Source organism: Suricata suricatta, chromosome 14, assembly GCF_006229205.1.
Source record: "Suricata suricatta isolate VVHF042 chromosome 14, meerkat_22Aug2017_6uvM2_HiC, whole genome shotgun sequence".
Taxonomy (NCBI): Eukaryota; Metazoa; Chordata; class Mammalia; order Carnivora; family Herpestidae; genus Suricata; species Suricata suricatta.
In genome coordinates, this window is record NC_043713.1 from 26283500 (window position 1) to 26300129 (window position 16630).

The 16630-nt window shown below is 36.8% G+C and overlaps 1 protein-coding gene and 1 pseudogene across 9 annotated transcripts in view; one reads left to right on the plus strand and one right to left on the minus strand.

Annotated features, from left to right (window-relative positions):
- The window catches only part of PIAS2 (protein inhibitor of activated STAT 2), a 107525-nt gene that overhangs the window by 57061 nt on the left and 33834 nt on the right, over positions 1 to 16630 (plus strand). For 8 of the 9 annotated variants that reach the window (XR_003902345.1, XM_029921326.1, XM_029921327.1 and 5 more), the window contains 5 exons: positions 327 to 487; positions 1674 to 1807; positions 3641 to 3812; positions 10489 to 10628; positions 15273 to 15310. Coding sequence is in view for 8 of the 9 variants with exons in the window: in XM_029921326.1 (XP_029777186.1) it covers positions 327 to 487; positions 1674 to 1807; positions 3641 to 3812; positions 10489 to 10628; positions 15273 to 15310 (645 nt within the window). In the remaining variant the exon portion in view is untranslated. Of the gene's footprint in view, positions 1 to 326; positions 488 to 1673; positions 1808 to 3640; positions 3813 to 10488; positions 10629 to 12540; positions 14904 to 15272; positions 15311 to 16630 lie in introns of those variants that run through there. The other variant, XM_029921330.1, reaches the window with a different exon arrangement.
- Positions 8703 to 9168, minus strand: LOC115278289 (annotated as a pseudogene).

Sequence of the window (16630 nt, forward strand, 5' to 3'; positions counted from 1 at the left end):
TGAGAATGAACTGAGGGTTGGGGGGGAGGGGGGAGGGGGGAAGACAGGTGGTGGTGATGGTGGAGGGCACTTGAGGGGTAGAGCACTGGGTGTTATATGGAAAACAATTTGACAATAAAATATTATGGAAAAAAAAAGTCATAGGACAGTGAGTGAACATAAATAACATCTGTAGCGATCTTTATTGGAAATAAATTCTGGTTTGAATTTCTTTTTCATTTTGATCTTCTTGTGAGATGTTTTCAAACTTTTATGACCGACTCTTGCCTTTGAGACTTTGTTCTCCATTCTGAAGGTTTCTTGTTTGTTGTCTTCCCTTCCTGTAGTTAGGGAAGATGAGGCTGACGATCCCATGCCGTGCAGTGACTTGTACACACCTGCAGTGTTTTGACGCTGCCCTTTATCTGCAAATGAATGAGAAGAAGCCCACCTGGATATGTCCTGTGTGTGACAAAAAGGCTGCCTATGAAAGTCTAATTTTAGATGGGTAAGTATATCCCAGTGTTAGCTGTGTAAAGATTCATTACAGCCTCATGTAACTCCTAGTCTAGCATCGTGTTAGCCTTTTTATAGTTGGCTTTGTTTTGCTAAATTCATGAAGGGTATTTGTCTATTCCTCTCTTGTAATGTCTTTGTCTGGTTTTAATACTGCAGCAATGCTGGCCTCATACAAATGATTTGGGAAGTAGTGGTATTTTGTCTCCCCCAATATTTGGTAGTATTGCCTAGTAAAGATGGGTGTGACTGGGGTTTTCTTTGTGGTAAAGTTTCTAACTACAAATTCAATTTCTTTAATATATGTGGGGTTCCTCAGGTGATCTATTTCTTTTTGAGTATGCTTCAGTCTGACCAGAAGGTTGTCAGTTTTATTAAAAGATGTCAGCTTTTTCTTTTCATCGATTTTCCTGTTTTTCTATTTCATGTTTTTCTTCTTTGTTATTTTCGTTTTCATGTGTACTTCCATTTTAATTTGATCTCTAGTTTCATTTAGGTAGAAGCTGAGGTTTGATTTGAGTCCATTTCTAGTATAAGAGGATTAATGCTATAAATTTTCCTTCAAGTACTGCTTTAATTACATTCCACAATTTTTTATTATATTTTCATATTCATTCAAAACACTTTCTAATTTATGTTTTTATGTTTTTTGTCTCTTTGGTGGTTTCGTTTACTTTCCAAATATTTTGGCATTTCACATATTTTTCTAAAGATGATTCAGATTTCATTATGGTCATAGAACATAATTTGTATGCTGAGTTCTTTTAAATTTATTGAGACCTTTTAATGTCCCTGAGCCTCCTTTCCCCACCCTTATTATATTTTTTTTCTGATACTAATAAATTATTTTTTGTATACTAACCTTTATATTTGCTTATGTTTGTTTTATATGTTGTGCTGGGGGCTGCTCTTTACTACTGATCCCAGCTAGGAGGTCCCAGGGGTTTGAGGTAGTCACTGAATTCTTAGATGATACTCTGTAAAACCCCTTAAAGATCTGAAACCTGGGAGAGGAAGGGAGGTATATAACAGCTGTTGTGAAGTGTGAAGTATTGAAACAACCAAAACAAACACAGAAGTCCTATAGCATTATTGCTGTCTCTAAGGCAGTATGTTACTTAGCTCACCATCGAACGAAGCCACTGATTACATTTATGCTCTTCTTAATTGGTCTGTAGGCTTTTTATGGAAATTCTCAATGACTGTTCTGATGTGGATGAGATTAAATTCCAAGAAGATGGCACTTGGTGTCCGATGAGACCGAAGAAAGAAGCTATGAAAGTGTCCAGCCAGCCGTGTACAAAAATAGAAAGTATGTGCAGGATGGCCACAGAGAGCAAAGCAGTGAGACCCCTGCACCATTGTCTTTATCGTTAACTTTGGCCCCTAGAACTGTATTTGGAGCTTAGTTCGTGAACTGTGTCTTTTGATCATCTGTTACATATGTAATTTTTCCCAACGGATTTTTACTCTTTGCTTAAGCAATGTGGTAAAGTGTATATCATCTTATAATTAGCTTTTTCGTAGTATATTTTTCATTTATAAAGTAAATGAAAACAATGAACCCAAGTCATTTTAATGTGTTTGTTACAAAATGAAAGGTTACAAATCACATTTTTTGGACAGTTTTTCAGAATTTTTTGTAACTTCTGGGGGGAACCCAAGTTTAGAGTGTCCTTAGGCCACATAATCGATCAATGGAAGGTGGAAGTGGGTGCTCGCAGGTTAGTTGCTATAAAAGTGAACAGATTGTTTGTTTCTTTGTGGGAAGGAATTTGACTGTTGCCTTCCTTACCGAGGAGGTATACTCAGCCTTCAACTCTCTATATCCGCCCACGCTGAGTGGGGAAACTAAGGGACAGTATAGTAATTGAACCCATAGGTGAACTTAAAGTTGTTTGTTTTTTTTTTTAATCATTGTCCACTCACTGCATTTGAGTTTTGTGTTGATTATATTTGACATTCTAACAATATAATGAATAGTGGGTATTCAGAGTAAAAAGTAAAAGATTTAAGTCAATATTAGTCATCTTTTGGGGCACCTGGCTCTCTCAGTTGGTAAAACATGCGACTCTTGGTATCAGGATCATGAGTTCAGACACCACATTGGGCACGGAGCCTACTTGAACAAAAAAAATCATTCTCCTGTGATTATTACTGAACCTATAGGTAGAATGATTGAGGTTTCCCTCATCTTTGAGAAGAATAGTGATTTAGTTGATTAGTTGCTGCTGCCTTTCCATTATCAGCCAGTGTTTTCTATTAAACGATTATAGAGCATAATGTAATTTCTATGAAATGGTGAATTGACATATGTGGGCAGAAAGGAGAGCCTAAGTGATTAGTCAGTAGTTGATAAGAAAAGCTTTAACCGTCTGAATAGGCGCGCCTGGGTGGCTCAGTCAGTTAAGCCTCCGACTTCGGCTCAGGTCAGATCTCATGGTTGTGGGTTCGAGCCCCACGTCAGGCTCTGTGCTGACAGCTAGCTCAGAGCCTGGAGCCTGCTTTCGGTTCTGTGTCTCCTTCTCTCTCTGCCCCTCCCCCTCTCATGCTCTGTCTCTCTCTGTATCAAAAATAAATAAAAAATTTAAAAAAAATTATTTAAAAAAAAGGTCTGAATTGCTTAAATGAGAAGTGTAGAGTTTTTTCAGTTCATCCAGGTGAAAATTTTTATCTATTTCTGACTTACAGTGAGGGGCTTACACATTTGTTGACATGGGTACCGCTTTGCTGTAATGGTAGTGCCTGGTTCTGACTCAGCACTGCCACACGCGTGAGAACAACAGCTGGTAAAGCCACATACTCTTATCTGTGGCTGGAGATTAGGCCCCAACCCCAGGCTGTCTATAAAATGATTGTTTGCCTTGGGAGGCAGCATGAGCAGTGGGAGCTGAGCAGGGTTTTTGGCAGTACCGGGGAGATAGCTAAGAGCATGCTGTCCGAAGGAGGCTTTGACTCTCTGGCAGGACATAGAGCTCACCCTGTCTCCCAGGTAAGCAGTCATTTTACAGACAGATGACCAGAGTTAAGGAGTTAGTCTCCATCCATCAGGCAGATCATGTGGCTTTTTACTGGGCGTACATTCTCCGGGACGTGTATTGCACCTCTGATTTTTTTTTTCTTTCCCTTCTCTTCCCTACGTAAGGTTCAAGTGTCCTCAGTAAGCCTTGTTCAGTGACTGTAGCCAATGAGACAAGCAAGAAGAAAGTGGATGTTATTGACCTAACAATAGAAAGCTCTTCTGATGAAGACGAAGACCCTCCTGCCAAAAGGAAATGCATCTTTATGTCAGAAACACAAAGCAGCCCAACCAAAGGGTTTGTTAATTTATAGTTCACTATTGTTTATTACACTTGGAAGTAATTGTTCTTGGTATAGGTTTGTAAATGTCTCTTTGAGAGTTGCATAACCATAAAAGGCTATTTTAATTTGCCTTTGTTCAGTTGAAATCTTTTCAAGAGAGCACATTGTTTAAAGGAAAGAAAATTTTGATGAAATTACTTACATTGTTGGGAAGTGAGAGTTCAAGTCTTCTCATGTCTAATTATTTCATATTTGATCCTTTTTGTCATTTTCTTGAACTTATTTGTAAGTAAATTTGGCATCACAGACCAACATGAGGAAGCCTGGTGTAAAATGGAGTGTGGAATTGGGAATCTGACAAGTGTGGATTCCAATTTTGACACCGTTGCTTACTCGTTCTGTGATCTCGGATGAAATACTTGTTTGAGCCTCTTTTTTTCTGTTCTGTAAAATGGGGTTAAGTAATGCCTACCTCATAAAATTATTTTCAGATTTCAATAAGATAATGAAAGCGTTAAATTGATTACCTTCCCTTTTCATCCTCTCCAGGGCAAACTATGAGCAAGTAACTGCATTCTAGCATGTAGTTTTTATGATTCATCTGGTAGAAGCTGGTACTGTCCTACTTAGTGACAGGTCTGAATTTAGGTGCTTCTTAAATTTTTGGAACCTGCGAGGAAGTAGCAGAGGGTTTCCTTGACATTCCTTGAACATCTTGTTTCAGGTTTGGGTGCGCCAGTCTTGTCCTTTGGCCCTCTCAGTGCACTTATTTTTTCTAATGGCTTCACTGGGTCATTATTTATGTACCCTAAAAATTTCTCATCCTAATTGTTAAGTTGCCCAGTTCATTGATTCTAGTAATTCAGAGTTGTCCAGTCATCATCATAATTCAGTTGTAGAACATTTCCAACACCTAGTAAACTTCTCTAGTAAACTTATCTCGTGTTCATTTGCAGTTAATCCCCATTCATACCGCCAAACTAGGCAACTTTTGATCTTCTTTCCATCTGTTTGAATTTGCCTGTTCTAGACATTTTATATAAATGGACTTATACTGTGTACTTCGCTTTAAAAAGTCTATGAGTTGCAGCTACCCAGCTCATTCCATAAAATCAACACAATTCCTAGTACCCAAATGAGATTTATACATTAATAACCATACAGAATGAATCTGGCTCACATTAGAAAAATCAGTGTGTGTTCTGAGTTCAATATGAGGAAATCATTTAATTGTGTATTCTAGTATCCATCCTTAGGACAAAGTAGTGTACATTCAGGAATGCTTTATTATTAGGAAATACATTGGTAAAATGGGACTTGTCATAAGGATGACTATATAGTCATCTTAATGGATTCTGGAAAGGTATTTAGTTCATTAATAGCTATTTCTGATAGTAACTCTTTGAAACGTTAAAATTTACAGTGGTTTGAAGGGTTTACCACTCTGAAACTGACTTATTCTTGGGCTACACTAATGAAAGAAGCATAGTGTCCAGGATATATACCCATGCTAGTTTTACTTTTTTTAAGTCTAAATGATTTTCACTTCATATCATCTTAGTCAGTGTTGATCATCAGAAGATGAGAACGGGCTGGTAAATCGAGCACATTTGTAGCATGTTGGGGGGATGGGTCTAGGGACTGAAGCTGGGACAAGAGAATATGTGAATGATATGAAGCCAGGACAAGATATGAAGCCAGGACAAGAGAATATGTGAATGTGTGAATATCTTGTAATTCTTAAAAGGGAATCATTGATTAAGAGGATTAAGTTTATTCTTTGTTATAACATTTGGGAGATCTAAGTCCCATGGAGGAAAAGATACATGGAAAGACTCTCCATTGGAGCTGAACACTAGGAAAGTTAATGTTGTATACTAAAATCACATTTTCTCTGTTGAGGTAGAGTGGATGCCACCTGCCCTTGAGGGTGTCATGGATCCAGACTTATGCTTTGGTTATGTCACTTCTGTAATCCTTTCCTTCCAGGTCTTAATGCTTTTCTGGTTTTGTTTTTGGTCATTCTTTTCATAATCTGTCTTGTGGCTCAGCATCCAAAATTTTCATTTTTTCCATTGCAGTAGAAGTTTATCATAGGACTTCTTGGTCAGTTATAGTAAGCAGATGAGAAAGAATAGAGAATAAGAAATCAGGAAATGTTGTATTCAGTTACATTCCAGAGATCATGTGAGCAGTTAAATTTTAAGAGGTATTGTTTTAGTAAAAATTACTCTCAAAAACAATTTTACAGTGCATCAAGAAGTAGACTGCATTTCACCTAGACATAACCTCTATTAACATTTTGATGGTAATCCTTTTAGCCTCTCTTCTTACATACCTACTGTAGTCCTTAAATGCAGTCTTACAGCACCAATCAGAAGAGACTGACACCTTAATCTAAGACTTTGAGAGAAACCTCTGATATTTTTCTGCATTGAAAGAATTTTAAATATCATATCCCTACCCCATTCCCTGAACCATTGAATGATTGCTTTGTTATTAATAAGGCATTCTAAAGACAGAAATAGACAAGAATAGAGATAAATACCTATTTCTGTGGATTAAGACTCATTAGGAATTGGTAGCAAAATTGAGTCTTTTTTGTGTTTGTATGATAAAGTGGGAACATACAGAGAATTTCAGGTTTATAGATAAATATGCAAGTTACTGAACTGTTCTTTGTTTTTTTAATTTTTTATTAAAAAAAGAGAGAGACAGTATGAGCAGGGGAGGGTCAGAGAGAGAGAGGGAGATACAGCATCTGAAGCAGGCTCCAGGCTCTGAGCTAGCCGTCAGTCAGCACAGAGCCTGATGCGGGGCTCGAACCCACGAACCATGAGTTCATGACCTGAGCCGAAGCCAAACACTTAACCAACTGAGCCACCCAGGCACCCCTCAAGTTCCTGAACTGTTAACTCATTTTCAGACATCTAAATATGGGCCGGCTATGATGAATTCAATGATCCAATACGCATTCTAGAATACTAATATTTGCTGTCCATCAGTGTCCTAGCTGTATATCTTTGTTCTGTGATGTTACAGGTAAAGCTACAAAAATTTCAAATGTATATACACACACACAGGCCTAATGTATACATTATATTGGCCAGTACCATGAGGAGCCATTAGCATGTTACAGACTTTAAATTTTTCTTACTTCATAGCATCACATTTTTATACCCACAGTTCCATCAGATATAGCCATTTACATTTCTCAGTGGTCTGGTCCCTGTTATTCCATATTTATAAATGCATCTATTTTTTGCATAGATGTTAGAATCCTTTATCTTTCTGAATGTTGTCTTTATGAATATTCTGATTAAAACCATAAACTGCTACCAGTGCATAAATTGATAATGGTAACGAATGACTAATTTACCCATTCTATAAAAATTTGTGTTAATGGTTGCAAAGTTCAGGTAATAGAAATTAATCTACATTAGTTTTTCAGATGTTAGCTGAGGTTTTAGATGTTGATCTAATAATTTGTACCCTCATTGGATTTTGACATTTTTACACGTTGTGGAGTCACCATTTTGTATTGGAGAAACAAGGAGTAGTTGCTTAACGATTTAAAGTTTCATGTTATGAGAGCAGAACCTATGCAGTGATTAGCTGTTACTGTGATAACAGCGGGTTGGGACCCTGACTTGATGCTACGGGTGTAAATAATGGGGCCGGGGACTTTGAAAGGGAGTTTTGTTGTCTCCTATAAATCTGATTGAAGTTCAGGAGGCTGTTCAGGATCAAGACAAGAGACACTTTCAGGTAGGGGGTATAAAAGAGAGAAGGGGAGCAGGAGGAAGACCGGCGCAGACATGCACATGTGTGTGTTGTGTGTGTGTGTGTGTCTTCAAAAGCTGATCTCTTACATGAAAAAATGTGATTAAGATATTAATACTGTGAGATAGAATAATCAGAGCCACTTTTTAAATTCCTTCCTCAGCATGAACATACCAGTCTTTCTCCTTCTTACTCTCTATACCTCCTCCCCCGATTTTAGATACGTATTCTCGTGTTGGAGGTAGGATCACGTATAACTTGAAAATGCTTTTGGTGATGACCTGTTGTACTTTATTCTTGTCGAGGACCAGTGTTTTCAAATCTCTAGGAAAAGATCTGTTTTAATACAGCATAACTTATTTGATCTCATCCCCAGTTCATTCTTTACCCCTCCACAGAATCTGCCTTTTTTAGTATTGCTCACCTCCTGCTTGTGGATTTAGGCCTCTAGGTACCATTGGAGACCAAGAAGCCTTCTGATTCTAAGCTAGGCAGATTGCTGTTGGGATGATGACTTCCATCTTCATCTGCCTCTGGAAAATGTGTTTGAAATACCAGGCTTCTGTTAATTGTCTCAAGCATACTATGTTTACTGTGGATTCATTTTGAAGACTTCTGAACTCTGACCTATATTATTTATTCATTATTCTGAGAATAACATAGTTGCCAACATATCCATATGTGTACTCTGAGGATGACTTCCTTTTCCACATTTGCAGTGACACCCATATTTTTGACAGATAGTATAGGGTAAGAGCTGGACAAGATCCTCGTGTCATCATGCAAACTAGTTTTAGAATGACTCCAATGTCTAAACAGGTTGTGATTATTTAAATGATTTGAGTTTTAAATTGAGGTCAGGAAATACTTTGTCAGTTGTTTAGAGTATGAAAAGTGACATGCAACCATGTCATCAATTCTTACTGCTTTTATTTAATAACCTGAGCAGTGACCAGAAGAATTCCTGCCAAGGGAAAGGACGCCTAGAGGTCCTCGCTCTCCTCTTGGTCTAGCTTTGTGACCATGGTCCTAAGATTCTGTTGGCATCACTGTCTTCATTTTTTAACAGTTCCTTCCAGCTACGTAATTCTGTGCCTCTCATGAAATTTACAGTAAATAATTCACTGGTGGTGCTTTGGGATGCTAACTTTAATGTCCCCTCCTCTTTTACTTGAGTTAACGAAGTTGTATTTTTCAAAATGTACAGCTGGTGGAATGTGTTTATGCCTCTTTACTAGCAGTGGGGCATCTCCATCCTTGGTGTTTCTGGTGTAAATCACTTGAACTCTGTGTTTTGAAAAGTTTAATGAGTCCTTTACCAAGGAGCTCCTGAAGGGGGCTGCCCTGGCCAGGGAATTACAAATCTTCAATTTCTTAGAGACGGCAGCTGGGGTTAGAGATGGGAACTTCTTATAGAATTTGTCATATATGGCTTTGTCAAACCAGACCAGGTTATTGATCTTGGATCCCAAACTTTGCCTTTGGACTATTCCTTTTTGGTCTTTCCCCAGATTTGTCCAGTGGGTCTTTGCCTGTCTTATCTGATTTTCTTGCATCTGTTTTCTTCTTGTCGTCCTTGGGTGGCATCAGGAAGCTCAGACAGCAGCTGCTACCACTGCAGCCTCACCCAGATGATGGCCAAAAGGGATGGCCACCATCAGCCATAGGGCCCATCACATTGCTTCCGGTTTCTTGTAAGGTTCTAATTGTTTAACCTGGGCTAAGAGAAAATGAAAGTTAAATAGAAGATCATCTCTTTATTCCGGAATATTAAAAAATGAAAAATCATCTTATTCCGGAATATTAAAAAATGAAAAATCATCTCTTTATTCCGGAATATTAAAAAATATGATTAACTAAACTGCTTCTTAAAATTATAAAGCTGTAATTATTTATATATGTATGTATGTGTATATGTATATGGTGTGTGTGTGTGTTTATATATATAAAACCAATTGTGTATTTTTTAAAGTATATTTAGTTTGTATTCTTAGTAATTAATTTCAAAGTCTATAAACCCTCTTAGAGTAGATGGTATCATAGTAACTTAACATTTTTATTTCTGGATATTTTATCTTAAATCTTGAGGAATCATCTTATTCTAATTTCTGATTGCTGCCTATTGTCAGGGTGGCTGGCTTTAGGATTGGTGATCTTGCCTCGGGTGATTCTCAGATAAGATTGCTAGTAATTAACACAGTTCAAGTTAGAATGGAAGAAATTCTAGTTGAACTATATATCTTAAATAGCTTCACTTATAAAGGTGCCATGATTTAAATCCAATCTTAGGCAGCCTTCCTTTCTTTCCTTCCTTCCTTTTTCTTTTCTTTTCTTTTTTTCCTTTCTCTCTCTCCTTCCTTCCTTCCCTCCCTTTTCTTTTCTTTTTTTTTTTAAGTTTATTTTGAGAGCAAGACAGAGTAAGTGAGTGAAAGCAGGGGAGGGGCAGAGAGAGGGAGAGACAGAGGATCCCAAGCAGGCTCCACACTGTGAGCGCAGGGCCTGATACATGGGGCATGATCTTGCGACCTGTGAGGTGCCCCTCTAAGTTTCTTTATAGATGTAATTACTAATATCCACATCGATGTCACACATACATTAATAAAAGCATATGTAAAAGTACACTTCTATTTGTGGATGAAAGTTTTATGTATTCCTCCAGCACTGTACACTATGTTTTAATGCCAGCTTGCTCTTATGTCACAGCTGCTGTTGAGTGCCAGCATTCATGTTAAAATGAAGACTGTTATGAAAGAGGAGAGTAGAGTGGAATACTGTGTAGTGAGTAGCCGCCACGTAGTTGTGTTGAAACGTAGTGCGCTTACGACTGAGAAAGCCCCGTGGTGCAGCCCTTCTCTCCTGTGAACTAACAGCCAGATTGTTTGTAATTTCCCGTGCTATTTAAAACAGGGTTCTCATGTATCAGCCATCTTCTGTAAGGGTGCCCAGTGTGACTTCGGTTGATCCTGCTGCTATTCCGCCTTCATTAACAGACTACTCAGTACCATTCCACCACACGCCAATATCAAGCATGTCATCAGATTTGCCAGGTATGTGACGAGTTGTTTTATTTTGTTACCAAGTTTTATTTATTTCTACTCTTAATCCATGGAGCAAATGTAGTGTTAAATAGAAATACTAAGGGAATTTGAAGCCTTCACAGAAAGGTAGTGTATGTTTGAATATATCACACTCAATTCCTGTCATTTTAACTACAGAACAATCTGTAGATTCCTGATGATAGGAGTATAATAGGATGGGGGGAAAATTTTACAGGGTTTACCCTCCCTCTTGAGGAATTTGTACTCAGAGACACTGTCTTTATCATAGAAGGAAGCTTCACAGATTCGGTAGTTTTCTCATAATCTTCTTGGTAGCCCGTCACAGCTTTAGAACGCACTGGTGTACCACGGGGTTGACGTTATCAGTGGCTTTATCCTGTGGGGTTTGTTGGCTCTTTAAAAATAGCATCTACCAGCTCTTTACTTAGAGCACTGCTTAATATTTAGGGATATTGTCTGAAAAATCAAGGCTGCTTGAATAACCTTAGAACCAAGGCCATATTACAAAATTTGGAACTCCCTCACCGCCCCCCCTTACTTTTCTTCCCTCCATAACCATCGTTTTTGTAGACATTTTTTGTCAGTCAAATTTGAGCAAGCCGAAGCCAGTGCCTCTTATATTCATGACTTTACTGCTTTTCTGAAGGGCCCTTTTTAGTGGAATACAGTTCTCTCTTCCTGTTAATAATTTTCTTTTCTAGATTTGTAAAGTTAATTTTGACCTACAGTTTATTTTTCATATCCCTCTTAATGAGGTCTTTATTTAAGCACAGCATATATTCTGGTGGGCAAAGTTTGTGTTGCTGAAACAGTTGATAGCTGTGGTATCTGGCCCAGCTTAATCTTACCACTTGAAATTTATTCAGATTATGTGAATAAAATTTAACGGAGAAGAATAAACTAATAGGAGTATTTATCAAAAAATTACAAAAAACCTACTTAACTATGTTTACTCCATAAGTACCTGGGGAATTGGCATTTTAAAACATTGTGAAGTCCAGCCGTCACCAATTAAAAAATATTTGTTGTGTACAAAGCTTGCTGCTAAGGTACCGAGGAAGTTTCATGGTCCATAAGACAGATGGAAACTCAGGGATACTTAATTCCTAACTGCCAAGATTTCCTTTAACCTTGGCTAGTTTTAAAAGAGGTTGAAGAGCGTCTTTGTATCATCTTCGTATGTGTTATACACAAGCATTCCAGAAAGATTCGTTTTCCTGAAAACCTTGAAATAACAATCCTGAAAAAACTTTTTGTTTACAAAAGCAAGCCTGGCCATCTAGGACTAGAACAGCCACAATTTACAGATCATTTGCTCTGTTTTCAAATTATGTGAATCTGGATGAATTTTTAATTTTGGAGAATTGACATTATTTCACAGTTTGGGCATAAAGGGAGACTATAAAAAGTGCAGAGGTAAGAAGCAATAAATTATGAAAACTGTGTATTTTGTAAAATACATTTCTAGCTGGTGTTAAGGAACTAAGACTGATACGCAGGGCTGATACTTAGCGAGTGTGAACTCGGATGGTGACAAGGTTATTAGAACGTTGACCTGCTTTCTTACCATTTGATAAGTTGAACAGAATAGGGTCTGTTGTACTTCAGAAGAATTACCACTTTGTCGTCATTTATGAATTATGTAGTAATTACTACATCTAAATAGTTCAGTTTTTATTTTATTGTTAATGTGCTCTTTTGTAGTTAGCACTTATTTTGGTTTTATTTTTGTGCTTAATTTTTATGTAATTAGTCCTGTGCAGAATTTTGATATTTATAAATTTAATAATTTATAATAAAATATTAAATAGAACACCAAGAATGGAGAGATGACAAAGTTTTAATACATTTCTTAACATTCCTTTTAAACATCATAAACATGAATCTTCTGAATCTGCAGGAGAACAGAGAAGAAATGATATTAATAATGAACTGCAGCTTGGAACATCTTCTGATACTGTGCTACAATGAATTACAAAATAAAACAAAAAATTTGTATTTATGGAATGGAAAACAGCTTGATTATTTCAAGAAAAACTATGACTGCCTTATTATTGCTAGTGCCATATTGTCAGGTGCGAATGGTGCTCAAAAGTTGTATCATTTAAATTGGAAAGTGCTAAACATTTATACTTAATCCTGTTTTGTTAAAGTTCATGGCTCAAGTGAGGAAAATGTATTATTAATAAGACCTATAGAGTCAGTTTCATATTAAGAAGCATTTAAAATCTAAAAAGTACAATTTTATTGGTGTGAATAAAACATTTAGAATGTACCACCAGAATTTTTAACACTGCCTGCTTTTTAGTTAAAAATAATTGAGCACTTTCACCCATGAAATACTTAGGTGGGTGTAAAAATATATCAATACCACATACTGCAATGGAAACTTATGGTGAAATAAGAAAACAGCATTTTATTAAACTTCTAAAACCAGGCAGTAATGTTTTAATCTGTATTCATGAAACTTCATGTAAGAGTTTTAATAGTATTACTTAAAATGTAAAATGCAAGACGGGCAATAGTTTCAAGTTTTGTTTTTTTTTCTTTTGGTCAGAAGGAATACCATCTGAAACACTATATCAAACTTCAGTGTTGCTGTTTGAGAAAAAATGGTTTCAGTGAGAAGTATTTCATTAGAATGTTGGATTTTGTATAGAGGGCATCTAAAGTCACGTTAATCAAACTTAGAAACATTTCTAGGTGTTTTATTATGGCATTCTATAAGTCACCATATTCAGTTATTTTTGGGTAAGGCGTCAAAGATACAGATCAAATAAGTGTCTGAAATCTCTCATCAGTGTTTCTTGACTGACACACATGAAATGATCATCAAAGAGAATTAGAGTACATCTAAAGAGCTGAGAATTGAAATAATGAAAAAGTAAAGAATCTTTGCACCTTGCCGGGCAGCCTCTGGTGCTGGAGCTGCCCAGACATTTGAAAATTATGTCAGGCCTGTCTATTACTTAAATTGGTTATGAAGTGGGAATAGTTAAACATTTATAAAATGAGCATTTTTGAGTATTGCCTTCAATACACAGTATTGCAAGAGATATTAATACTTTAGCTTTGTAAAAAAAAGTTTAAGTTATTTGAATGGACTGAGTGATTGAACAGACATTAAAAGTGATTGAAAATATAAAATTAAGCTATCAAAAGCAGAAGCTATTATAAAAAGAAAAATGTTACACCATTTGAAGCAAAACCAAATTAATAAAAAATGTCAATTAAAAGACATGCCAATAAACTGTCTTTGTGACTTAGTCAATAATAAGAAATGTTGACTATATAAAATTCAAAAGGTACTATAATGGCTAGACAGATTGTGAGTTACTCTTTAGCAGAAGCGTAGGATTTACCGAAAAATATTAATATGAAGAGAAACTCTTGGCTTATTGAGCTGTGTCATCTCGTGAGTAACGGTTTAATGGGAAAGTCACTGGAAAAGTTCACTGTGATCACCTTTGTCCAGTTTTGGCTCAAACTCCATTGTATCATACAGCTAGTGACAGGCATATGGAGTGAAAAATAGTAAGTTTTTAAAAAGCTTGAGAAATTGATTTTGTTCAAATGGTTGGTGCTATAGCTTGTATCACTTGATAAGCATTTTTATCATATCCTTAGAGATTATAAGGGAATAAATACACTTTAAAAGAGTTATAAATTATTCATATTGGTTATTAAATAAATATTTCCACAGATATTCTCTATTTTGACTAACAGTCCAATATCAGACTTGTATTCTGTATGATCGTTATATTTGGGGTGACATTGAATGCTAGCATATAAAAATTCATAGAATTGAACAAGAAATTGGCTTATCTCACTGATATTTTTTTAATGTTTTGAAATTTAGAGAGGTGTAGAGGAACTGACTTTGAAGTTTATTGCTAGACTTTGCACACCTGAAAACTTTTATTATTTATTGTTACAATGTTAATACTTTAAAATGGTATTACTGGGCAACCTTTTCCACATTCCTGTTTCTAAAGCATAATTGGAGAATCCCAGATCTTTGGTTCAGAAAACTGCATTAGCTTATAACCCAGTAAACCTTACTAAGATTTGGCTTGTTAGCGAGCAACAGTTAACCAGGTGCTTGCTTTGTGCAGTGTTGAACTGTGTCCTAGTCTTGATGTGGGGACAGAGTGACAGAGAGCAACCCTTGGAACAGATCTCTGTTTAAGAAGTGCTGCTTTAGTTGAAGCTCAGTGTGGTTGGTGTATTTCTAAACAAATAAATGTGAAGTATCTTTTAAGAGCCTAAGTATGTTTTTTTTTTTTAATGGTCTGAATCCAGATCCTTCTCTCATCATTTTATTGCTTCTTATTCTGTTAAGTGATGAAGGGGAAAAGTTGGTTTTGACTAGTCCTCCTGTAGACATTTTTGGACTGCTCCCTTTAAGTCTCTGGGAGGTGGATTTTCCATTTGTATTGTGAAGGAAATATGTTCATTTTGGGGTTTTATGCATTTAAATCTCACTGATTGTGGTATTGCATTTCTCTGTGGCAGAATGGTAAGCATTTACCCCAAATGTTCTATGATTCATGATAAATACAAAATGATTTGGGGAAATAATTCTTGTCTCCAAAATATGAGACAACTATTAACAAAGCATTTTTGTTTTAGGTTTGGATTTTCTTTCCCTTATTCCAGTTGATCCCCAGGTATGTATCCTGAATTTAAGCAACTAATTTGTATATGATTGTTGATTATGTCATACTAACTAAAAATAAAAATGACCAGTTGCATAAAATCAGGACAGTCAACTTGCAGTTACTTAACTTGATGGAAAGGAATTACTATATAAATATTTCACAATTTTATTTGGAGGACTAAAGTTGCTGTTTTTAAATTGATGATATTTGACTTAATACTGAGTTAATTATATTTTATTTAGTTTTATAATCAGCATTTCTTACAAGGATTTGGGTGATTAAAGTGAGGGGAAGCAGTGCTGATGACTGGAAGTTAAAATTTCACCGAGATCATCTGTGAAGCCCTCATTCTGTGTGTAGAAATTAGTGGAAGCTGATTCAACAGACTTGAATCGTTAGCTTGATTCTTCCTTGTTTTTTAAAGGCTGTCAGATACAGACTTTGGGAATGCCCCCAACCTAAAGTTCCTATACACTGATCATTCCGGTTTTCTCTGTCAGCAGTAAGAAACTCAAGGATCCCAGAGTCTGAGCAGGAAGACTTTGCAGTAAACATGGACTGACAGGCGTATATATCAGAGGCAGAAAGAACAGAGGGAGAAGGGAAAGGCATGGGAAAAAGCAGATGGGGAAAGTGAAGCAGAGAGAGACTTTGAGAGAATTGTTGCGAGTAGGGAGGGCCAGCGGAAGACCCACAGGCCGCTGCTTTGTAGGCTGCAGAGGCTGCTAACCACGAGTCCTGTGCCAGCCTCCTGGGTCCGTACTCTGTATCTGACCATGCAAACAGCACCGAGAATTTGGGCCCAGGGTAACATGTGCGGAGTGAGGAATTTCTTCTCACTCTGAGTTGACTTTGTTACTTAAGTAGATTCTATAGCAGAAGTATCTGTATATCTTTCTAGGAAATGGATTCTGCAGGCTTGAAATATATTACTGAATCTTATGAGAATCATCCTTATAAAAAATGATCTTAGAACCCAAAGGATTTTGACTTCATAGTGCTATTTGGCATGCTTAGTGTCAGGCTAACTGATTTGATAAGCCAATAGAAGGGTAAAGTTGTGCCTTCTGTTTTCCTTAGAATCCTTAGATTTGTCCTCCTTTACGTCCATAGTACCCCTGTAGGCCCTGTTATCTTTGTACAGATATGTGCTGATACACATGACAGTTACACACTTAGAGGCAAGAATTCACACGGCCTATTGGTAGGAGGACTGTAGTATCCAGTGTTCATCTTATACTTGAAGAGAGTACCTGTTTACCACTATGCAGTCAAAACCTGCCTGAGAGGAAGTAGAAATAAAACATAAGTTTCTGGGCTTTTTTCCAG